At 40.9% G+C, this 25,517-nt stretch overlaps 2 protein-coding genes across 8 annotated transcripts in view; one reads left to right on the plus strand and one right to left on the minus strand.

Annotated features, from left to right (window-relative positions):
• RNF170 (ring finger protein 170) overlaps positions 1 to 15,815 on the minus strand; it is a 33,499-nt gene extending 17,684 nt beyond the window's left edge. For 2 of the 7 annotated variants that reach the window (XM_080929075.1, XM_080929070.1), the window contains exons 1-5: positions 15,297 to 15,628; positions 14,685 to 14,817; positions 10,211 to 10,351; positions 8,308 to 8,383; positions 5,080 to 5,188 (exon numbers count right to left, since the gene is read on the minus strand). In XM_080929075.1, the coding sequence (XP_080785201.1) occupies positions 5,080 to 5,188; positions 8,308 to 8,383; positions 10,211 to 10,351; positions 14,685 to 14,764 (406 nt within the window). In that variant the 5' untranslated portion in view covers positions 14,765 to 14,817; positions 15,297 to 15,628. The other 5 variants (XM_080929072.1, XM_080929073.1, XM_080929071.1 and 2 more) reach the window with 5 other exon arrangements.
• Positions 15,816 to 16,135: 320 nt separating this feature from the next.
• HOOK3 (hook microtubule tethering protein 3) overlaps positions 16,136 to 25,517 on the plus strand; it is an 87,300-nt gene continuing 77,918 nt past the window's right edge. Inside the window, exons 1-2 of the mRNA XM_080928410.1 lie at positions 16,136 to 16,274; positions 24,349 to 24,434. Coding sequence (XP_080784536.1) covers positions 16,218 to 16,274; positions 24,349 to 24,434 — 143 coding nt within the window. The 5' untranslated portion in view covers positions 16,136 to 16,217. The remainder of the gene's footprint in view (positions 16,275 to 24,348; positions 24,435 to 25,517) is intronic.

Here is a 25,517-nt window from a genome sequence, read left to right on the forward strand (position 1 = left end):
AAATAAAATAAACTGTGGTAAATATAATCCCTTTACTCAGGAGGTTGGTAAGAGGGTCAGGAGTTTAAGATCAACCTCAACTACACAGAAAGTTCAAGGCCAGCCTCAGCTACATGAAACCTTTTCTCCCTGCAACTCCAAACCCTGAAAACCAATTACTCAAGTAGTGGGTTTCCTTGATATAATACTTAGCTTAATGTCTGAAGTACCTATTGTACTAGGTGATGTCTCTGAGGATGGCGGAGGTAGCTCAATCAGTAAACTCTTTTCTGTAGAAACATGAGGACCTACCTCAGTTCCTATGAACCAAGGGAAAACATGTGATCCCAGTACTGGGGAGGCAAAAAGAAGAAGGATCTCTGGGGCGGCTCACTGACCGATCAGGCTAGCCTTCCTGACAAGTTCCCTAACGGTAAGAAACAGGACCACCCCTCCCAGCTCAAAATCAAGGAAAGGCTAGGCCTGGGGAGTTACTGAGTATGTAAAATCAAAGCAAATATGAGGACTTGGGGCCATTCTCATTTTGTTATTGCTGCTGTTGAAATCCAGGCTTTCCAGTTTGTGCCTGTGATTCCACAGCAGAAAAGGTGGCAATATGAAGATTCGTGGGCCGTGATGACCAGCCAGTCTAGCCAGATGAGCAAGCTCTAGGTTGAGTGAGTCTCTTCTCAGAATAAGGTATAGAGTGATTGAGGAAGATATCGCCACATGCATGCACAGCCATCCCACCACCCATCCACAAAAGACTAAAAGGAAGGTAGACAGTATCCTGAAAACTAATATCTGAGGGTGACATAGGACTCCACATGCACCCACACCCACACCACACACACATATATACCCATATGAACACACCCACACACACAAAGAGACAGAGAGACAGAGACAGAGAGGGGGGAGGCATGGAGGGAGGGAGGGAGACATGGAGGGAGAGAGAGAAAGAGAGAGATGTTCTTGAGTAACAAAATAACCCTGAAGAGATAACTTATACAACCTCAAAAGTGGTAGGGACACTCCAGCAACAGGAAGGAACAGTTTTACTGTCTGATGCTTCTAAAGGGCCAAAGGGCTTCATGTATTCTAGGCAAGTACTAAAAGCTGAGCTGCATTCCCAGTCCATGTTCCTTTCACTGACCTCTCCAGGACAGAATGTACAAGAAGCGATAGCAACCCAACTGTGGAAACCAAAGTGACACACTCCAATCACTTACAGGAAAGCCAACTCTTAAACTGCGATGGTGAGTGAAAGGACAGACAGAAGGTTGGAGATGGCAGCCTGAGTGCAGCACGTGACCTGAACTTTGCTTTGAAGGATAGCAAAGAGGTAGAAAACAGGACACAAGACACTTCTGTTCTCTATAACCAAGAGTTAAGGCAGAAATGATAGTTTGTGAGAACAATAGTGTGCAGCCACTTGGATAAGTAGAAACTAACCAAATTACAGACAACCAACTTGCCAACTTCATAATGAGTCTAAAAGCTAAATGATTACTTCATACCTATACCTTCATGTGTACACATGGTATGTGCGTGCTCAAATACATGCACACATATATGTGTGCCCATATAAATACATGAACCCACCTGTACAATACAAATATGCACATCTGCATATATACATATGTATATATACACAAAGAGAAAATTATTAGCACCATTATTTTCATCTGACACCATGTCTTATCTGTATCTATGACCTTTATAACCCAAAAATTTAGCCTATTTTGACAAACACTATTCATTCAATCTCAAATATCTTTTCCTAAAACTAGAGTGTGTGTGTCCTTATTTTATGTAATTATGCATCACCGTTTGTCTTCACTGAAAAGCTATGACTCAGCAGATTAAATGCTCCAGTTCATCTGCTGTTGGGTGCTCGATATTGTCTTATTCAATTTTCTCCCTCCACAAGAAAGTATTAATCTGGTGTGAGAGATGACTGCTTTCATCTGGGTCACAATCTCTCTCAATCTATTTAGTTGCAAAATGAGAACAAAATCTCACAGACTTGAGAGTTAAATAATGTAGCTTATAGATGCAAATAAGATGATTCTACTGCTGCTTATTCTAACTTACTGTAATGGAATGAGGTGTTATGCTGTGTAAAGAATTACTAAACTAAGCTCTCGGCACATGCAGTGTTACTATGCCTAATCTACTATCTAGAGAATTTTTTTTAATTACTAAATGTTTTACCTTTAGATTTACTAAATAAATAAATTAACATAACTTGTCTTAGTTGGTAGGGGTAGCTGAGTGTGCATAAGGCCTTGGGTTATCAATACTCCTCAGCACATAAACTAGGCATGGTAGTTCATGCCTAAAATCTCAGCACCTGAGAGGTAATGACGTGGATCAGAAGTTCAAGGTCATCCTGGGCTACATAGCACATTTGAGGCCAATCTAGGATACCCGAGCCCCATCTCAACAGAAAAACGTACCTAACAAGTAGAGCAGGATATCAGAAGCAATCTATCCTATTACCTCAGACCCAGAGGTAAAAGCAAGAACACAATACAACCATCTTTCAATTGGCAGGATTATCCACCCAGTGAATTAGCTAAGCCTGAGTTGGCAAATCAGTTCATTTTGCCTGCCAAGCCTCACAAAGTGCCAACACCTGGCTGGAGGATGATTAAGGCCATGTTCAGATTCGGGAGAAATGAGGGTCAAATGTATTAGGAATGCCTACTACAGGTTTGAGAACAGGAAGATTTCTGTCTCTCCTGATGGCCATTAACCTCTTCCTCCCATCTGATCTTTTCTTTGCTGTTTTTGAGCATAAAGATAATTAGAAGACTCGTATGGGCTGGGCAGTGGCCCGGTGAACAAAGCCTTTGCCATACAAGCCTGGGGAGCCGAGTTCAGAGTTCTAGAATCTATGGGAGGCTCATATCTGTAATTTCAGTGTTCTCACGGCTGGATGCAGCAAGAAGCTTACAGGCTAGCGAGCTTGGCACACGCAGAAGTGAACAAGAAACCCTATCTTAAGGAAGAAGGCAAGGACCCACCTGGATTCCTCGACCTATAACAAACTATGACATCTGGCCTCAGAAGGTCTAAACCAAAACAAAAAAAATAAATAAGAAAGAAAAGCTAAAAGATCATAAGCAGAGCTCAGAGAAGGGCTGGGCAAAGTTCCTGAGAGAAGAACTGTCCTTCCTTGTTAACAATGAGTAATGAATTTCAACAGATGTTGGGCATGATGGTGCACACCTGTAATCTCAGCTTCTTGGAGGTTTATGTAGGAGGATTGCCAGTTAGTTCAGTGTCTAGCTGATGTACAAAGCAATATATTGTCTAAAAAAAAAAATCAAAACTAACACCATAGCTGGGTCAGATGGCAAATGCCTTTAGTCTTGGCATTTGGAAGGCAAAAGGTGATTTTCTGGATATGACGAAAGCCTGGTCACATAGGAAGTTCTAGGTCAGCTAGAAGGTGAAACCCAGTCTTTAAGAACAAACCTTGGAGAGTTTAAAATTAATGGTTGAAGGAACACAGAACTAGATTCACTATATAATCACAATGTATAGGAAACTCAGCATTATAAGGTAGAGATTTCAAATGTTTCAATCCCAGCAATATCAATAATAAAACTAAGAGTTCTATGCTGGAGTCAAACGAGACACAAAAGGAGGACACTAATAAAGGATCAATATATGCTACATTTTAAATTAGTCTTTAAGTAAAATTCATATGAGACTAATTAAGACCAATCTTAATGTACAGGCTAATGGATAGAATGCTTTATTAGCCATTTCTATTTAGTATTTATGGGTTCAAAGGATAAAACATAAAAGGACTATTACTGAAAAGTAGCCTAATGACTGGCCATATCTAAGTTAAGAAGCGTTCTTAGAGTGTTCATCTTCCTGTAAGCTGCAAAGCACAGCAGAATTAAGCACGGAGTTTGTTAAAGTTAGCTCTAGGTTGCTTAACAGCTGGGTTGCCCATTACAAAACTTCTTGCTTCTCTGAGCCTCAGTATTTGATTTGTAGGGTTGGAATGGGATTAAAAGTATTAACCTTTCTGTACAGTGGGCATATCCCAATCTTGTAAGGTCATAAGAAATAATGTTACTCTCTATGAAATCTTTCTGGGTATCAGGAAAGCTAATGAGGAGGAGAAGATACTTCTTGTTGATATTAAATGTGAATATATTCCCTCTTTTTAAAAATTTTTTTTAAATATTTATTTTATTTATGAGTAAACTGTTGCTATCTTCAGACACACAAGAAGAGGTCATCAGACCCAATTACAGATGGTTGTGAGCCACCATGTGGTTGCTGGGAATTGAACTCAGGACCTTGGGAAAAGCAGTCAGTGCTCTTAACCACTGAGCCATCACTCCAGCCCCCATATTCCCTCTTTAAGCTGGTATGTGGTCTAGGTTTCACATTCTTGTCTCCAGCTCTTGAAGGTCACACAGAAAGAGTAAAGACAGGTAGTAGAGGTTTGTGACCTAGTTCTTGAGATAATAACTTTGCTATAGGAAGTCTGAATAACATATAAAATTGACAAAAGCTGAGGACACAGTGGACCCAATAATGTTACTTGAAAACTTGAACTATATTTCCAAGTTTTATTTTTTTCTGAAGCTTGGAACCCCCAAATGCTAACACACTAAGCAGAAAATCAATTATGATTTAGTACCTGTCTCTATGTGTATATACAACCACATGCATGGGAATATACTCTTTTTTTTTTTTTTTTAAGACTGGGTCTCATGTAACCCAAGCTGATCTTGAACTTGTTCTCTAGCTGAGGGTGACTGAATTCTTGACCTTCCTTATTCCACTGATTCCTAGGATTCAGGCATATGCCACCATACCTGGTTTATACAATGCTGGGGAGCAAGCCCAAGACTTCTATAGACAGGCATCTACCCACTGAGCAACACCCTCACACCTTAGTATATAATATACTAAATAACAGACCAATATTTTGGTGGCAACTAGAGCAGGACTTTTGAAGCAATCACTTTTCTCAGAAAGTAGACGTGAAAAGAGGAAGTAAGCAATCTAGCCTACTAACAACAACACAGGTCTTGAGCTACTTCATGGGTATTATTCGCTCACCACAAAAGAGATGTCCACAGTTTGTTTCAACAGGAAAGGAGGCTTGCTGTAAGCAGATTGGACAGTACATTTCCGTGTAGAACTGCTGTGGAGCAGGAGCGGGGACATCCTGGTGAGAGGACACAGATTATCTCTCAAAACAGATTATGCAACAGTTTAAGATCTTGCATGTCTGAGAAGCTTGTAAAGTTATATTATGTTATTTGAACTAAGTGGCTTTCATCTTCCTTCCTATACACAACTTGAAAACAAAATGTAGGTTAACTCAAAACTAGCTTTTGTACTTTATTAAAATGCACACATCATTTTGCATTCCACAAGCTATTATATAAACTAGAAGATTAAAAAATAGCGTGCTTCGGTGTAGCTCATGGGAGAACATCCACCCACTTGACATGCATGAGCCCTTGGGTCTGGTCCTCAATACCATCAAAAGAGAAAAACATCAAACTACCATTCTTAATATTCACTTTACATTTTTTTAAATATCTTAAAAACATTTTTTGGATTTTTGAAACAGAGTATTGCTTTGTGGCCCTGCCAGACCTGGGCCTTACAGCAGCAGTCCTACCCCAGCTTCTCAAATGCAAGCACTGCAGGAATGTGTTTGCTTCTCTTACTTCCTTTTCATTTAACACCCGGCCCCTGTTAAGTGTTGAATATCTGCTCCATCTTCCACAAGAAGAGAACTAAACTTCCAATTAAGATTCTTTGCTCGTTTTACCAGTGGGAAAGAAAAAATGAACACTCCTGATAACTTGAACCTGGTCTTTACAGTCATCCTAGTCAACATTACTGTGCTCTGCACGTTTGTAATCCCAACAGCTAGGATGGGGGGCAGGAAGCTAAGATTTCCATGTCACCCTTGGCTACCTAACACGTTCCAGGTTGGCTTACATGAGACCTTGTCTCAAAAACCCCAGACTAAGCAAATATATTTAGTATATGCATATTCCTTGGTTGCATCACTGTTGTGATCAGATAGTCATGTTAAGTGAAATCATAGTACAAGTAGCATACATCAAAAACGATTCTGGAATAAAAGTGCCATGAGGGCAAAAACTCCACGTACAGGACTTGAAGTACCTAAGCAGCTAACAAACTAGCACTAACACAAAACGTGCACCTCATCAAGGGGCTGGAAAGCTGGCGCTGCAGTTTACAGCATGACCTGGTCTTGCAGTTCATGCATTTGGTTTCCAGCATTCACATGATGGCTCACAATCATCTCTAACTCCAGTTGCAAGGGCTCTAATATCGTCTTTTGAATTCTATGGCACCAAGCACATATATGATACACAAGCATTAGGCAAAACATTCATATACAATATACAATAACTAGGTATTAACATTTTAAAATAAAATTATCACAAAAATCGAAAGTGGTAAATGTAAAAACTTAACTATAAAATGAATTAAAGAACTTTGGATACAATGTTAAGATGGTATAATTAGAATTTTTATTTCTTAAAACAGCACTAATTACTAAAATAATTGAAAGTGGCACTGTCATTCCAGTGTTACAAAATGAAAATATTTAAATATTCAAATATTGCCAGGCAGTATTGGTGCACAACTGCCTCCCCAGCATTCAGGAGGCAGAGGCAGGCAGATTTACATGAGTTGGAGTGCAGCCTGTTCTATAAAAGTCAGCTCCAGGACAGTCAAGGCTACACAGAGAAATCTTGCCTCAAAAAAATTAATATTAAAATAAAAACTTCCACCTTTCTTGATGTTTTTTAAAGAATATAACAACAAAATCCTAACAGAGTAGTTCAGCTCTATAGCCCAGGCATTAAGGAGGCAGAGGCAAGTATGTCTATGAGTTTGAGGCCAGTCTGGTCTACACAGCAAGTTCCAGATCAGCCAGGACCATATAATTCTGTCTCAAACAAACAAAAAAGGAGAGGAGGGAGGGGAAGAAAAAGGAAGTTTTTATTTTATTTCAGTTTAGGTGCACTACATTTTTATACAAACAACAAATATAAAAATTGTTCTCTTTTTGCACAAGTTAATAAAAATCATACATGTATCTGTAACTGGACTTCTGGCTACTTTGTGGGTTCTTCCTTCTTCCACCCTTCCAACCCCCTAACACTAGGTAGGAGAGAAAAAAGGATTGAGGAGACAGAGGGTAATGATATCATTAGACTACTTCCTGCTGATTAGGGCATCAAGTTCCTTGGGGCAAATTTGATCTTCTCTGTCAGGATATCTAATTTCTTCTTTTCTTCTCTTTGCACCCGACTGCTTAACAAACCACAGCCACCAGCCAACCAACCAGCAGTCATCTACAGGGCTCTAGCATTTAAACACCCTCTAAGAGATCCTAGAATTTCAAACATCACACAGCTGCAGAAACTATCTGCAGCACTCAAAACCATGCATCTGCTTAAGTATGATGCAAATCATAGTTAGCTGCTGTGGAGAATGTGAAATAGCACCATATCCCACACCTGGAGTTAAAATAAAAACATATTCCAGTATTATTTCTGTGTTTCTCAACGAAACCTAAATTCTCACTACATGCATCTGTATAGATTAAGACTATGTGCTGCTGGGTTGATGGCTCTTGGCAGTAGTTCCAGCACTTGGGGGGAGGAGGGGTTCTAGCTTGAATAAGAATGGTCATATAAAATTTGAATGCTAGGCCTCTGACCAATGGAGCTGTTTTGGGAAGGATTAGGAGATTTGGCCTTGTTGTTACTCAGGGTGGCATTGAGGTTTCAAAAGCCCACCTGAGGCCCAGTCTCTCACTCCGCCTCCAACTTTTGAACAAGATGTAAGCTCTCAGCTATTCCAGATCCATGCCTGCCTGTCTACTGCCACACTCCCTACCATGAGGATAATAAACCAACTCTCTGCAACAGTAAGCAAGCCCCCAGTTAAATGCCTTTTGTTTATAAGTTGCCTGTAACTGGCCTTACAGTTACAGCAACAGAAAAGTGACTATGACAGAGGTAGAGTCAGGAAGATCAGGAGTTCAAGATCATTCTCCACTACCCAACAAGTTCCAGGTCAGAGTGGAATACATGAGACTGCCTTACTGTCTCTTAATGCTCTCAAAAGAAGAAAATGTGCTTAATCTAAAAATATATCATCTGAAGAGCAAGATAATGTAAGGAGTAAAGTAGCTGATGTTTCTTACTTTCTAATGTCTTATCACCACTGTGTTTAATAGGAAACTAGGACATCCCGTACATAAATATATAGGCTACATAACCATACCTGTTCTGTTTGAAGTTGTTCTCGCAGCACCCTGACTAGCTCTTGGTTTTCTGGATGAATGTTCTGCTGTACATTTCTGCTGGATAGAATTTATAAAGTTAGATTAACCCTCTGCTTTGTTAGTCTAACTTTTGACATTGAACTATTGACAACCACAGGTTAATGAGATGGCTCTGAGGATGCAGAAACTTGTGGTGCCAGCCTAATGACCTGAGTTAGATCCCCAGAACTCATGTCAAGGTAAAAGGACTAACTCTACAAAGCTGTCCTCTGACTTCCACATGCACAGCATGGCAGGCATCCCCCAACACCATTAATAACAATTAAAAAAAATTAAAACTCACTAATTTTGTGTGTGGTGTACACTTAGATATATGGGTATGGGTGTGTGTGTGCTATGACAAATGTGTGGAGGCCAGAGTATAATTTACAGGAGTTGCTTCTCTCTCACCATGTCATGTAGGTTCTGGGACTGAATTCAAGGCGTCAGGTATGGCAGAAGTATTTACCCACTGACCTATCATCTTGGTCCAATAAATAATTATTTTTAAATTTAGAAGAAAACTACATGGGGTCTGGAAAGATGGTTCTGTGGTTAAAAGCACTGGATGCTCTTCCAGAGGTCCTGAGTTCAGTTCCCAGCAACCATCTGTAATGGGATCTGATGCCCTCTTCTGGCCTGAAGGCGTACATACAGTTAAAGCACTCATGCACATAAAATACATAAATTATTTTTGAAAATCCTTTTAAAAAGGAAAGACCCACTGGTGCCTGAGTGTAGGTGTGTAAGTGATGATTTCCCACTGCAGACTGCATTCTAGGCTACTCTGACATCTTCCACAGTGGATGCAATCATCAGCTGATTGCAGGGTTCAATGATAAATGATAAAATCCAGATGCCCAGTATCGTAGGAACTTATTACAAGCTAATAAGTAATATACAGAACAATTAACACATTTATTTTGTGACGTTCCCTTAAAATAAGCAATTAGAAAGTTCTACGTATTATACATCTGAACACTTTTCCACATCTAATTGGGTCTTTCTCCTAATTTTTCATGTTTAAAAAGGGAAGACAGCACAAGTTAAAATTATACATATAATGCAAAACTGCCAAAACTGTGTTGATTGGTTTTTGTTAACTTAGCACAAACCTAGATCTATCTGGGAAGAGAGAATCTTAATTGAGAAAAATACTTCCATAAGACTGGTCAGTAGGAAAGTCTATAGGGCACGTTCTTAATTAATAACTGATGTCCAACTCACTATGAGTGGTGTACCCCTGGGCCTGGATGATATAAGAAAGCCAATGAAGGAAGCCATGAAGAGCAAGCCAGCAGGAAGTATTCCTCCATGACCTCTGCTTCAGTTCCTGCGCTGAGCTCCTCTCTTGATTTCTCTCAGTAATGGGGTACAACCTGAGAGCTGCAAAAACTTACTTCACACGTTGCTTTTGGTCATGGTCTTTATCACAATAATGGAAATCAATCTAAGACATGAATATACCGCTTAAAAAAGTCCAATGGAAAAATCGAAGCAAGAAGTTGTCAGGCAGGATTAGGTCGGGAGAGCACTAGTTATCAGTAATGAGGTAGGTTTTGTTCTTTTATTTGTGTTTATTTTTTTCCTCTCACTTTTTCCATTTAATTATTTTGCATATATTATCCATATCACCCACTAGCTGGTAGATTCAACTATAAAAAAAATTTAAGCTAGGATACTCTCATATTTTAGTCAAAATGGAAGTTATGAATTTAAATATTCTCAGGTAAGTCTGGAAAAAAATATGGTAGCATTCAAAGCTCAGTGGGAAATAAAATGTTTTAGTCACTGAGACCAGCTAGAAAGAATTAGTAGTCGACCTTTAGAAATACTCAGTTGAAATCATTTGGTTAGTCTCACCTGAGAAGTGCATAGAGGAGCGTAGCGATCAAAGCAAAGCTGACCACCACTGCCACAAGTACTTGGTCACTTACTCCTTCTATAACTGAATCATCCTGCTGCAAACTCTGAACTTCACTGTAGTATTTGGCCATTACAGGTCTAAAATATGAAGAAGTGAAAATGAAATATATCGATAAAAAGCAATGTCAGGATGGCTCATGTCTAACATACATACACTTACAGCATGCTCTTTAATGCATGCACCATTACACACAACTCCAGTTATACTTCCCCTACTGATGAGTTTTGTTTTGTTTTAATTTGCCAGAGTCTTTATTTGGGCGAGACAAAAATACCTTTTCTGGATGGCTGGAGAAGAATAGATGCCTACCATATACAAAGTTCTGGTGTTGCTCTCCAGAATTTTATACAATTGAGTGTAATCGTATATTTGGTATGGAGGCCAGGGCAGGAGGATTACTGCAGGTTCAAAGCCAGTTTCCATTACTGGGTAAGGGGCAGAAGGGGTAGTACTACTGAAATAAAACCTTTATTCTGGTTAGGGTTAGTTCTTTTAAGAAAAAGAATATTCCTCTACCCTGGTTGCTACCCAAATAGATCTCATCCCTCCCTGTCTTAGCGTGTAAAGAGTTACCCAGCACATGCTCAGCACACATAACCTAGTGACTCACCAAGCTTAAGAGTACTAATAATTTGATAAGCAGAATTCACTTAGGCAGCAAGACATTTATCTTTCTAGTAAAACCATTTGAATTAATGCCAAGTCTGGAGTTTGAAAACTATTACCCAAACCTGAATGAGGCTCCACTTATGGTTCAAAATTCCTTGAACTACATGGCATAAAGGAATCACTTTGAGAGTATGTATATGCAGTAAAGAAGGAAGACTCCTTCCCTAAGTCTAGAGAAAAATGATAGTACCCAATAATACAAGTATGAGGAGACAATCACAGGTAATTTTCCCCGACCCCTCAGTGAGCAAAGCTCAAAGCCTTACATGGTAACTAAAGAGAAATGATGGGAATATTCAATGAAGTATGTAATAGTATAAATAAAATTCTGAATTTCTGTACATTATTGGACTGAAAGGTTTTATCCAAGGCTGAGAATCTATTGCAGATGACATTCAATTTCAATCCCTACCACAAAATAAACTGCCCACAGCTGGAATCCCAGCACTTGGTTAGAGATGAGAGGATCAAATATTCAAGATCATTCTTGGCAACACAGAAAGACACAACTGATACTAGCTTAGGATGCATATTCCCTGTCTTAAAATATTCATCCAAAATCATGAATTTGATCTCTCTTAAGAAGAAAATACTGAGTGTGAAAAACCAATTCTCATGCAATGGATCTGAATTAGCTGCTAGTAAATTATCTCTTGTGGAAGAAACCTAAGCAAAGAAATGTATCAAAGGTAGGTTTCATCAACTTTACAAAGAGTAGCAGCCTAATACAAGAAACTCATAAGGACAGGGTCCAAATTCCCATTATAAAATTCTCATTATGAAACTACATACAAGGAGAGAGAGACAGAGAGAGAGAGAGAGAGAGAGAAGGAGGTAGGAACAAGAAAGAGCTCTACTTTTACTCTCATTTAAAAACAGCCAAATGAACAGCCAGCTGAAGCTGAGGGAGGAAAGCATTTGAAATCTAAGGATAGGCCAGTCCATGTAAGACTTTTTCCTTATTAGGTATTCTTTTTAAATTAGAAATACTATGGCTGCGATCAAAGTCCAGAAGACAGGGTTGGGAGTGCAGTTTAGTTGGTAGAGTACTTAGCATGCATAAAGCTCTGGGTTCCAGTACTAGCACCACGTAGACATACTGGGAAGGTAGAGATAGGAGGGTCAAGTCCAAGGCTATCTTGGCTATATAAGAAGTTGGAGGTCAGTCTGGACTACAGAAGACCTGTCTCAAAATAATATATGGATCTGTAGGCAAGATCAAAGGCCTTTGATCCCAGGAGCCAGGTGGTAGAGGCAGGGAGGGCTCTGTGATTTGGGGAGGGCTGGGTCTAAATAGTGAGTTCTAGGACAGCCAAGGTTATGTAGAGAAACACTGTCTCAAACAAACAAACAAACAGGAAGTAGTGCTTTGCAAGCCAAGTGCTGAGACAGTACAGTATCATTACTCATTTCTCCTATGCTATACCTCACAGTCTAACCTACAGAAACGGGATAACTGAACCATGGTGGACCTGTGAACAAGACCATTTGTCAGGTATCACCTACCCAGCACAGACTAATAAATGACTTATTCCTAAAAGTAGAAAGGGAGGCACCTTATTAGTTCATTGGACTAAATTTAAAGTCTAAGGACAGAAGGGCATATCAGGGAAACCAGGAACAAATCTGACATGGAAGAGCAAAGAAAGTGTGACTTTCTCCCCTAGAGCCAATAGACACCTAACACTGGCTTGCCAGGGTTCTTGAGTTCAAACCAAAGATCAACAAGCAAAGGACTCCTTAATTGTCTCTGGAGTTTCAGCTTGGCTTGGACCCATTACCAACAGAAAACCAGCCTATTCACCCATCTGAAACTATGCAGGAACCCACCATTTCCTGACCGCTCAGTTTGGCTTTTTACCTTGCAAATGAACTATAGCTTCACTCTTAAATCCTGAATCCTGCAGCTCCTTCCTTGCACTGGTCTGGTTAATTATCTATCAGTACAGTTTCTCTCAACCCTTTTCTGAAAATTGTGAACTCCAATGCAGCCTCTTTAACTGTAACACACACATACACACTGAGTTACCTGTGCCTTGTGGTAAGAGAGTTAATGTTACAAATTAATAATGAACTAAAAGAACCTACTTTTGCCTCAGGAGGATTATCAAAGTAGGTAGGATTATGCAACAAACGTCACCAAACCTTGTGTATTTATTGTTATTCAATAAAGTCTAATTTTGAAATGACACAAACATGCTCATCTGTTTCTGACATGTGTGCTCACAATCAAATCCAAAATTTGTCAAATGGAATAGTACCATCTTCCCCTTAACTCACAGACTAGCTGAGAACTCCACCTGGGTAAGGCATACAAAGACAGCTCAGCAAAGCCCCAAGTCGCCTCTCTTGGGTCTTTTTCTAACACTGTCATGGAAGGGGCTACCCTTTCCTAGTAGGAACACTAGGATTTCCCATGACCATAAATAAATAAATAAATAAATAAATAAATAAATAAATAAATAAATAAATAAATAAATAAATAAGTCTGCCCCTCACCACCCCCACCCCAGGTTCATGTAGCATCCTGACGGTCAGATGGCTTCTATAATCACTTTCAAGGAGTTCTTAATATCATTTCTGCCCCGAAAAGTAATTAGAAGCACAAAATAAAACAGTAATACTCCAGTGAACACACAGATCTGAAAGACAGATTTTAAATGAACCGTGTCCCACCTTTGAAAGCCTGAGGAGCTAGAGTAAGAGTGGTCACCGTACAGAGACCACAGTCCCTCCAACAAGGCTAAAACCTGTGGTCTCACAGCTAAAGGTACAGTCCCTCCAACAAGACTAAAACCTGTGGTCTCACAGCTAAAGGCACAGTCCCTCCAACAAGACTAAACCTGTGGTCTCACAGCTAAAGGCACAGTCCCTCCAACAAGACTAAACCTGTGGTCTCACAGCTAAAGGCACAGTCCCTCCAACAAGGCTAAAACCTGTGGTCTCACAGCTAAAGGCACAGTCCCTCCAACAAGGCTAAAACCTGTGGTCTCACAGCTAAAGGTAAGACCAAAGTCAATGTAACACATACTTACAATTCACTTACTAACAAGATTTAGTCACCAAAAGGTGACACCGGTTCTACAGAAACATTTTAGCATGGAATGCTGGACTTCTAGTCCGACAAAGATCCAGAGACCCCCACATAAATGCCCTAAGTACAGGAGATTCCAAGTTGGAATTTCTAAAGGTATTTCGGCTCCTGTTAAGAAGAATGTTTGCAAGAAAAACCTTTGACAAGGCTTCAGCTAATATTTATTATTTATTTATTTTTGGTACCAAACATTGAACTTGGGCCCTGATGTTTGCTAGGGTAGTAAATCTTGCACTACATCTTCAGCCCAAGATTCTTTGAATCTATGAGTCGATCAATAACATGTGATCATCAAGCAGTCATCGATAAAAGGATCGTTTAAAAACTCAGTGCTTCCAGAGGTGGTTAGCTTTTGATCCCAGCACTCAGGAGCTAGAGGCTAGCAGATCTCTCCGTTTGAGATCAGCCTGGTCTGCAGAGTAAGTTCCAGAATAGCCAGGGCTACACAAAAAAGACAAGCAAGCAAGCAAAACAAAACAAAAACTCAATGCTTTGCGGAAGTTCTAACCGACTTCTAATGGGAAAGGAGAAGTCTCCAGGAACTGCAAAAAAAAAAAAAAAAAAAAAAAAAAAAAAGGAATGTTCTGGGAAGTTAACTTCCCAAGCACTCCTAATCAAAATTTGCATGATCTGGTAGTTATGCATACCTCTGAATCCACAATTCTCCTAGGACTCCAAAGCATATATCTTGTATCTTGGTGTCTTGAAAACGCCAATATCTTTGCATTAAGGTCCAGGTAGAAGAATGTTTATTATAGCATTATTCTGAGACGCCCTAAACTGGAACAAAGTGTACATCAATAGCAGAACGGGTACAAGGCTGTATTCACACAATGGGATACTGGACAATCATGGAATTTTTGCAGATAATTTAATATTATTTAAAAGACAAAACCACAATACATATCCATTCATAAAAGTTCAAAATCAAACAAAGAAAAATTACACTACATGCATACTCTTCTGGTAAAAAGCGAAAAGGGAAAGCAATAAAGTGCCTGTCACCAAAAAAAAAAATCAGGCTAGAAATGGTATGGATGGAAGAACTCTTTGGGAATGTGGCAATTCATTTTATTAATATCCCTCAAACATGTACTCCTACGCACTGTTCAGCACACAACTTAAAAAACATAGGAAACCCTACAGTGCCTGTATAAAAAAAAAAAAAAAAATCGAAAAGTCGGACAAGGATGCATCTCAGTGGAGCCAACTCCCAACACAAGAAACAGGCCTTAGGAACAGGAGGGGTCCTTACGCACTGGTGAACTGGCGTCCACCCTCTCTCACTTCGGGTAAAGTTTTGAGGGAGAAGGGGGCTCCAAGGAGGAACGCCGGGCTCTCCACAGCCGGGCCAAACCAGCCCACAGCCACCGAGACGCGCCCACGTCAGCCGCTCCACCTTCGGCCCCGAGACTCTGGGCCGGCTCGGGCGATTCAGGGCTGAGCCCAGGCTTCCGGAGGAAAGCGGCGCGCGGAGCCCACCCTCGCGCGGCCCCGCAGCTGCCCACCGCGCCGAGTCCCGGCGTCCCGGCCCTCCGCCGGCCCGTGCGGGGGCGTGGCCTGGCACACGCCCGCGGCCGGAGAGGGGGGCGCGTACCTCGTCGCGGCAAAGGAACTACCGGGCCAGTCCGTGTGACAGAATAGAGCTCATTTCCGGGGACTACCTAGCTACTCCTCCCGTGCAACTACAGGCGGCTTCTTAAGCTAGAGCGCCGGCGTCGGCGCACGCGCAGTGAGGAGTCTCAGCGAGGGCGAGCGGACTGGAGAGAAACACGGCCACCACCACCATCACCACCACCACCACCATCACCGCAGAGCCCGAGTCGGGCGCGCGCCCACGCGCCGCGGACTGGCGCCCGGAGCGCGCCTTGGGGGCGGGGCTGAGCGAGCGCGAGCGTGCGCAGTGGCACTCGGGCCTCGGCTCGCGCTACGCAGCGCTCGCGCAGGAGGGCGTGGGCTGGCGGCTCCGCGTGCGCGCAGGGAGTGCGCGGCCCCGAGCGAGGGAAGGAGGGGCTGGTGACAGTGCGGAGCTATTGCCAGCGTCCGCGCCCCGGGAGCGGCCGGACGGAAGAGAAGGTTCGCCAGACGCCGGTCGGCTGCCTGACCCTTCGGACTCAACCCCGAGGCGAGCGGCCGCGGCTTCTGGTTGATTGAGGAGACGCTGCGGCCACCTCAGGAAGATGTTTAACGTGGAGTCTGTAGAGCGGGTGGAGCTGTGCGAGAGCCTGCTCACTTGGGTACGTGGTGGGCAGCGGGCCGGTGGGAAAACTCCGCAACCTTTCGCGGATACCGGTGCTCGTCCCGGGGGGTGAGCGCCCAGGGCGACCTGCCGTCACATCCGGGGCTTGGGACGGGCGGAGCTGAGGAGCCGGTGCTGCCGCGTCTACACCCGCGGCCGGGTCAGGGTCAGCAGGGAGCGGCCGGGCTCAGGCAGGCTGGGCCCAGGGTCCAGGAGGAACTTGTCCGGCCTGAGATGTTGGCTGCTGTCCGAGAGGAAACCTGCCCGGTGGGGGCTAATGATGGGGTGCAGGCGACACTGTAATTAGGACGGTTTGCCTTGATGAGGCGCTGGCGTTTCGCTCCCAAGCTCCCAGTGATCCAAAGCGTCGGTTCTGCCCGGGCGCCCGATAGAGGCACTCGGGACCCCTGATTACGATGCAGCTCGCCTTTGTTGTAGCATTCAGCCAGGATGGAGTGTAGCCCCTTGAGGGTTGGATGAAGCCCTGCCCATTGGAAAAATAGTACATTGGCAGGGTGGATAGACAAAACATGAAGAATCACTCAGAGGCAAAACATTCAAAACGCGAGATGCATTTTGACTGTTATAAACGCCGTGATGGTACTTATACGAGGGGATCAAGGATAAAAATTTTGAACTAAAAAGATTTAGGGATTTAGTAATGGAACTGAAACATTTTTAAAAGCACCATGAGATTCTAATTTGGAATTGGCTGAGGGTTAAGGCTATCGAATTTTAAAGTAAATATGCAGTATTTTAATGTCAATAGTTATGGTTTAAGCAGCCCATTTCAATAACTGGACGATTAACCGTGTTTGTTTCTGGTTTTCATGTGCTGGTTGGAGGCAGGTACGGGCATATGCAGAGCCATGCGATAAACCGAGTCCCATCAAGAACATTCATTTTACTTACTGCTGAAAAATGTTAACTGTCCCTTTTAGAAGAACACAGAAACACTTACAGTGGCTATATGACACATGTTAATTTTGTTTGCATATTGGGGGAGATGGTGGTAATTGGGCCTCCTGCATTGTGAGCAAAGGCTGTACCACTAAACTATTCATCTCCCCATCTTACTCACTTCAAAGGTAAAATTCAAATAGCAAAAAAAAATCCTATCGAACAGTGTCTTAGGTTAAAGGTTCAGATCTCTGGAAGCTAGCCATCACTTTTTTGTGCAGGCACACTTCCAAGAAGTTTGAGAACTGTTAACTTAGGTTGGTTGTGATAAATGTAAGAAAAGTAGAATCTACAGATGTGTGTGCATTTGAGAATAGGATCTTGCTATGTGGCCCATTTTGACCTCAAACTATGATCTTGAATTTGTGGCAGTCTGCCTGCATCACTACACCCAGCTTGAAGTTTTTTATAAACTGGGTATGTCATGAATCTGATTGTGTCCTTTGAAGCAGCCTTCATGCAATGTAGACCTTTATGGTTTGGTTTTGTATTAGATCATTCTTGTAATTTCAGATCTCTGGAAATAATGCATAGTTAACATACTCTGTAAGTTCTGACTCCAAGTCTGAAGATGGGCTTCACTGCTGGGCCTCAAATAGAGAATGGTGATAGGTTACACAATGGAGCTGCACCTCAGCCAAGTTTCAAATTATTATTTAAACCAGGAAGACTTTTGAAAAGATGGAAAATGTTTTATGCCCTGTCAGTATACAACAAGCAAGCCCAACAGAATGTGCTTAAAAATTAAACATTATCTCCTCTTCCTATTCCCTGAAGCAAAATGTATTGCTACCTGATAGGGTAAACAAAAACAAAACACAAAAACCTGTGATACTATATCTGTCAGTCCCCTTTTAAAAATTTATCCTGTGTGTAACTGTGATGTGTGCACATAGACCAATAGTCAGCTTTTTGGAATTGATGCCTTTCCATGTTCTCCAAGTAATAAACTTAGGTCAAAAGTCATGAGATCAGTGTGTAAGCACCCTCATTCACTGAACCATTTCAGCAGCCTGTTTGTTCTTTAACAATGATCATTTTGTTTTTACTATTTATTTGTGTATAAATAAAAATATCGCAGCCCTTTTGTGGAGGGTATTGAATAACTTGGAGGAGTCAGGAGTCAGTCCTCTCTATTTGGGTTCTTTTTTTTTTTTTTGAGAATTGCACATGTGTGTAGGTGCAGAGTCCAATTTACTCCTCCCTTCCAGTTCCTCCTGTATCGAACCACCACTTGTCCCTCTCAAGCTCATACACCCTGTTTTTCTTTTTAACCTATTGAATCCATTTAGTGTTGCCAGTATTTATGTGGGTATATCCACCTTCTGGAGCAAGGATAACCTACTAGGGACTGTACCCCAGAAGAAAACAGACTGACTCTCCTCCAGCAACCAGTAGCTTCTCAGCCAAATGACCTTTTCTCCATTCATTCTAGAATTTTGGCTAACTTGATCTGTGCAGATTTTGGGCATACAGCTTCAGTATAGCCACTGTGCATTCTTTTGTACATTATCCCTGTTGTATCCAGAAAATGCTTTTTTTTGCAGCACTCCACTACTTCTGGTTCTTAGAGTCTTTCTGCCCCCTCTTCTGCAGTGAGCTCTTGAGTCTTAGGAGGAATGGCTATGATATAGATGTGCCATTAGCATCAAACGCTCCAGAGTTTCTTACTCTGTAATGCACCAGTTGTGAGTCTCCATATTAATTGTCCTCTACTACAAAAATGAGCTTCTCTGCTTATTGGGAGCTGTGTTATTCAGTGGGTGTAAAGGTAAGTACTTAGAAGACAGTTTAGCAATGTCCACTTAGCAAAGAAATAGTAGGTTCTCTCCTAGGATCTATGACCTACCCAGCAAGTCTTCTTGGCCCAGTCAACAACACAGAGCATGAATTCTGTCTTGTAGGGTGGGCCTTAGATCCAATCAGAAAACAATTGCATACTCCCAAAACTCCAATGACACTATTATACCAGTGGCCATATACCTGCCAGTCCATTTGCTTGCAGGAGTCACAGCTGAGTAAGACTATTCATTTTCTCTCCCAGAAGCCATCCTGCACTATGAAAGCTAGCCAGTGGGGATGAAACTACCAGGTCAATACCAGCTTGATTTCTCTGTGTCCTATACAGCTTAAGAATGTGGTATCTTTAGCAATAGGATCATAATCCAGTGACAATAGCCTGTATTGCTTTATGGACCCATGGGATCCCCCCATGACTAGTAGCTCAAAGATGGATAACCCAATTGAGTACTGCTCAAGCCCAGTTTCTTGAACTCTGTGAATCATGATGAAATGATTTCATTTTCCAGGTCTTAGTAATTTTTTATTTGTTTCAACAGGGTGAGGATTAAACCTAGAGTGTTGTGCTTTAACTGTACAACTGACCTATATCATTCCAACCAGTTACCAAGAAACTGGAACATGGGAAAGAATCTAGAGGGGCTGGAGAAATAGCTCCACAGTTAAGATGATTTATTGCCCTTGTAGAGGACCTTGGTTTATCTGGTTTCTAGAACCCACACACCGGCTCAAAATCATCTACAGCCCCAATTCTAGATGATCCAGTATACTATCTAACCTCCATGGGCACCAGACATGCATATGGTACACATACATACGTGCAGGCAAAACACTCACATACATATACTTAGTTTTAAAACATTTAAAAATAAATAATCTAGAATGCTATCAGATAATGACATAAAACTAGTGGGAAAAGAATCATAGTGGCCCCCTTTTGTGGAATGAAGCAATCTTATGTGACTTTATTTTCATATTGCATATGTGGGAGCCTGTGAGATGCAGCTTCTCAGTCTATGTTTCCTCCTTTGCCTAACTTCATCCACCAACATATTTGATTCTCTATGGGGGAACAGAGAAATGTTTGAAGTACAAAGCTTTAAAGCACTTGGGAAAAGTTTGAGTAGCATGATGGTTGCTGGCTCCAGCAGTAGTTCTCATACATACTCATTGATCAACATTACCTGGAACCTTTATCTAACCAATTTACTAGGCCCTGGGACTAGAGTTTCTAGGTCTGGGACAGGATCTGAGATTTGCATTTCTGACGTACTCCCAGGCAATGTGTAGCTAGTAACCTCAAGGCAACATTTGAGAACCATTGCTTTAGAGCAGGGTTTTAAGCTTACTGCTATTTGATAGTTTGTACTGAATTTTATAATTGTTGGGTGCACTGTTCTGTGTGTTTTAGGGTATTTAGAAGAAGTATTGCTGTCTTCTGTCTACAAAATAATAGTACTTACCCTGCTATTCCAGACTTTCCTAGGGAGCAGCATCACTCCTAGTTGAGAACCACTGCCCTAGAGTTGCTGATTCCATGTGATCACATGCTTTACTCCTCTAGTGCTTTTGTTGGACTGGCGAGAGGTTGGAATGTATTCTCAGCTTCTTGAAATTACAAGAAAGATTGTGAACCTCCAGGTAGAATTGTGCTTTAGCATAGTTAAGTGCAGTTATCTTTCTGTTTTACTGTATGTTAAACATACATCCTGAAATGTTACAACTCAGACCTGATAGGTTGGTAAGTTTATTAATTGAAATTTATCTGTTCTGAAAGCAGAGGTCAGCATTCTCATAAGTACCTATATACCCAAAGAGCTAAAATAGAAAATAATTGTTTAGAAGCTCTGTCTTAAAAAATCAGAATGAAAATTTATCAGTGAGTCCTAAGAGCAAAGGTGGGGGTGGCAGTAGACAACATACCAGGTAGTGTTAAATTTCTCTTTCTTTAAAGTTCTTTCCGATGGACTAAGCGTGTGGCCCAGTTTGTAGAGTACTTGCCTAGCTTGCACAAAGCCTTGTTTTAACAACATGTAACCAGATGTGGACAGGTGGATTGGGGAGTTTTATGTCAATCTTGTTTTTGATAGTGAGTTTCAGACCATCCTCAGATACATGAAACTCTGTCTGTAAATAAATAAATGACATGAAACTATTTGCTTTTATTGTGTTGTTTCTTCTGATTGACTAAAGGCAATTTTGTAATCCTGAGTAGGAATGTAACTCAATACTAGAACACTGCCTTGCATGGATAAGGCCCTGGGTTCCATTCCCAGCTTGGCGTAGAAGGGAAAAGAACTTGAATTACTTAACCTTGTCAGTACTTTAGAGGTCTCCTGATGCTACTAATATTAGTGCCTGGGTATAAATGAATTATTTGATGCATTTTTTTGTAGGAACTACAGAGTGAGCTCAAGGCTAGCTAGCTTAGCAAGACTCTTGTTTCAGAAAATTTTAAAAAGGCAGGAGAGATTGCTCAGCAGTTAGGATTACTGGCTGCTCTTCCAGAGGACACAGGTTCAGTTCTGAGCGCCTATATTGCAGCTCACAGCTGTCTGTAACTCCAGTTTTAGAAGATATGACAGCCTCTGAAAGCACTGCATGTACATAGTGTACAGACAAATCTATGCAAAACATTTCCACAAATTAAAAATGTCAGAATTGTAAATGAAATGGGGATATAGGGCTGTGATTGAGTTTAAGCATGTGCAAGGCTCTGGGTTTAATCTCCCAGCAACACATACACACACAGGGAGCGGGGATTTAGCTTTCTAAACACAACGTGGAGACTATGTATGATTTGCTTGGTGGAGCTAAGAAATATGTCCCAAAAAAGAAAACTTCTTAGATGATTGAATGCACACCTAGGTTTGGAAATCACTAATATTAATACCCTCAGTCTTTATATGAAAAAAAGAGATATTAAAAGAGAAGAGGGAAAATACCCCCAAGTTATATAAGTTAGAAGTAAAACAAGGGAAGGGATTCAAGTTGATTCATTACATTTCAAGCATTGTTCATTAAACTTAACCTTTAAGCCCCTTATTTTGAGGGTGGTGTACCAAGTGAGTAAGGTGTAATATGTGATTGTGTCTGTCTGTCTCTGTCTCTCTCATATATTTATAAAAACAGTTCACTTTTAAATGGGCCATTCTTTAGCACCTATAAAATGAAAACAGGTGCTTTATTTTCTTTAACTTAACCAGTATGGAGGCAGTTGTAAATAGACTAAAGTTTAAATCCAGACGTGAGATGATGCCCACTGGTTTCATTTGTGCCCTTTATTCATTTTCTTATTTTCCCCAACACATGGAGTCTCACTATATTTCAGGGCTGCAACTGAATTTAGAATCCTCTTGCCTCAGCCTACTCAGTAACTGGAACTAAAAGTGTATGCTACCATATGCCTGGCTTATTAGCTAAACTTTTTAAAATCAAAACTCTGCATGTATTTAAGTTAGGATCTCCTTATCTCCCAATACTTGTCTGATTAAAAACTACTTTCTATAAGGGCCTATGACATAATCCTCTCAGCCTCTGCTACCATAGCCATCATTACCTGAAAGACTTCTGTCCTATATAAAATAGGAACTTACAAACTGTACTGTTAATATCTTCTCGGCACTCAGGAATAGAGGCATGAGAAAGAAGAGCTCAAGGTCACCATGATCTCTGATGCATAATGAGTTGGAGGGTAGCCTGGGTTATATAGACCCTGACTTTTATAGGTGGTAACTAGAAATAAGCAAATATTCACCCATTTTTAGTAACAGCAAATTGCTTCATGATTTATTTGGCAATGTGTATTTTTTAAAAAATTTAAAATGAATCTATACTTTAATCTGGCTTTTTCCCCTTAACCCAATAATAAAAAGATAGGCAGTTACCTGCGTGTTTTCTGTGTTGCCACTGTTACTATCTTAGTGAGCCTTGTCAGCATTACAGACTGCCTCAGCGGGGTTTCCTGCCTCTTTCCCTCCAGAGTTTCCTTTTTTTGCATCCAGTTTGGTTTGTACAGTCCACATACTTTCTTAATCCTTTACTTACAAACTACCATTACTCTTAGGATAAATTCCAGTGTGGCTTATTGAGTCTTGCCAATGTTTTTTTCTTTAGTTCTGTCTTTCATTTATTTTATCTTCCTTGCTGTTTCATTTCTTCCTGTAATTTCTACCTATCCATACCAGACTTTGTCTCACCCCTCCAACATATCATTTTCTCAGTTGAAATCTTTGTTCATAAATCTCACAATATTTAACCACATTAAAAAACTCTACCAGGATGGCCTTTATCTGTCTATCCTTAGTGATTGAGTTCCTTTTAAATCCAGCTGGATGACTGGTTATCACTGTGAGCTGCACTTGCCTTTTTTTTTATTCTCTTTCTTGGTCTCAGGTGGCCTTCAACCACTGGGCTTATGCCTTCACTTTCCAAGTGCTAGAATTACAGGTGTGTGCCCTTAAGCCCTGCTTAGTTTCATTTCATAAATTTCTCTTAACTAATACAGAATTAGTTGGGAGTGTATATTTAAAATTAAAATGAGGTAAGTATCCAACATAATGATGACATTATGATGATATGAATTCTATATCCATATATGTTTGACGTTGAATACTAGGAATCTCAACCTGTCTTGACTTAAGTAATACATTTATTCTGCATAATAGGAGATTCCATATTTTTAAGTTCAGTGTTTAATGTTTATCTCAAAGATTTAGTTCTTTGTATCCCTCCTCTCCATCTTCCATTGCCCATTACATATCCCTTAAGACTTATTTCTGGCCTGGTGGGGTGGCTTGGTGAACTAGGTGCCTATCACCAAGTCTCATGCTGTTGCTTGGACCCACATGGTAGAAGCTCCTACACTGACCTCCACATGCATACCATGGCACAAACACCTGCACTCACACATGCACACACACAATAATAATAAAATGATAAAGAAATTATTCTCTTGAGTAACGGTTTCTACAGTAACTGATGCAACACAAAAGTTCATATTAATAAGAAATTGATCCTGCTCTCCAACAGATATCTCTCTGGTCCATAGGGTTCTTGCCCTTTTTATTCTTGAGTCAGACTCACTGGTAGAGGCACTGAAGGATCATCATCTTCTTAGGCCATCATCTGTGAGTAATATGATGAGAAGTCAGCCAGTGTCTACCACAATTTCTCCTTTATCTATATGGGAAGAAATTTATGATTATTTTTTAAATTTGTTTTCATTCCCCAAGATGAGATAATCACACAAATGTAAAAATATTAAAAATTTTAATAAACTTAGTTAACCATTAGATCTTTTATTCCTTCAGATCCAGACATTTAATGTGGAGACACCATGCCAGACCGTGGAAGATTTAACGAATGGGGTTGTGATGTCCCAGGTTCTTCAGAAGATGTAAGAATAAATTGTCTTTTTATATGGTCTTACGTATAAACCTTTCTTTGGAAAGGATTAATAGTGTTAGTGTGAGATTTAGTTTTCTATCACTGATATAATGAGATAATCAATTTATATGAAAGAAAGGTTTGTTTTGGTTTACAGTTTGGGGCGTTTCAGCTTTTGGTCAGCTGTCCCATTGCTCTTGGGCCTCTGACAAGGCAGCACTGTGGTGGGGGCATTGATAGAGCAACTTCCCTCACAGCAGTCAGGACACAAATCAGGGGCTGCAGAGATGGATTAGTGGTTAAGAGCACTTGTTCTCCTACAGAGGACCCAGGTTTGGTTCCTAGCTCCTGCATAGTGGATCACAACCGTTGATAACTCCAGTTCCAAGGGATCCGGTGCCCTCTTCTGGCCTCCCAGTCACCAGGCATGCACATGATACACATTCAAGCAAAACATTCATGTGACAAAATAAAGGACATTTTAAAAGAAGAAGAAGCAAAACAGGATTTTTAGAGGCTCTTAAGAAGAGGCTCTTCAAGGGTGAGCCCTCAGTAATCTTACTTCCTCTTACGTAGGCCTTTCTTCATAAAGGGTCTACCATCTCTCAACAGACACAAGCAGGGACCAGAACTTTACATGCAACTTTGGAGATCATTTCAGATATAAACAACAGCAAACTTTTCATAAACTTGAGTTGCATGTAAATGAGAACAGTAACAGCAGTGGGCATTTTAATGGCGTGCACTTACTCAGTATAGACTGGTTGCAAGTTTAGTCAGGGTAGTGGTAGTTATGCCACCTTAGGTTGTTGACCAGATTTTGTCATTGAAGACAAACTGAGAATCCTCTCTCCTGTAGAATACCATTGTAATCTTCACACTGAGATCTCTGATCACCAGTGTGGTGTAGCAATTGTCATATAATCTCTGTTCCCTTAACCCTGTAAATTATCCTCTGAACTACATAGTATCTTATATGTGTGGTATTTGGTTATTTGCTCATGACCATTTCTGTCCCTAGAAACACACCGTCCAAGTTTGTTACGTTTTATGAAGAGCCAGAAAGCTTGTTTTTCTCTCCTGCATCCTAGCA

Source organism: Micromys minutus (genome assembly GCF_963924665.1).
Source record: "Micromys minutus genome assembly, chromosome: 14".
Taxonomy (NCBI): domain Eukaryota; kingdom Metazoa; phylum Chordata; class Mammalia; order Rodentia; family Muridae; genus Micromys; species Micromys minutus.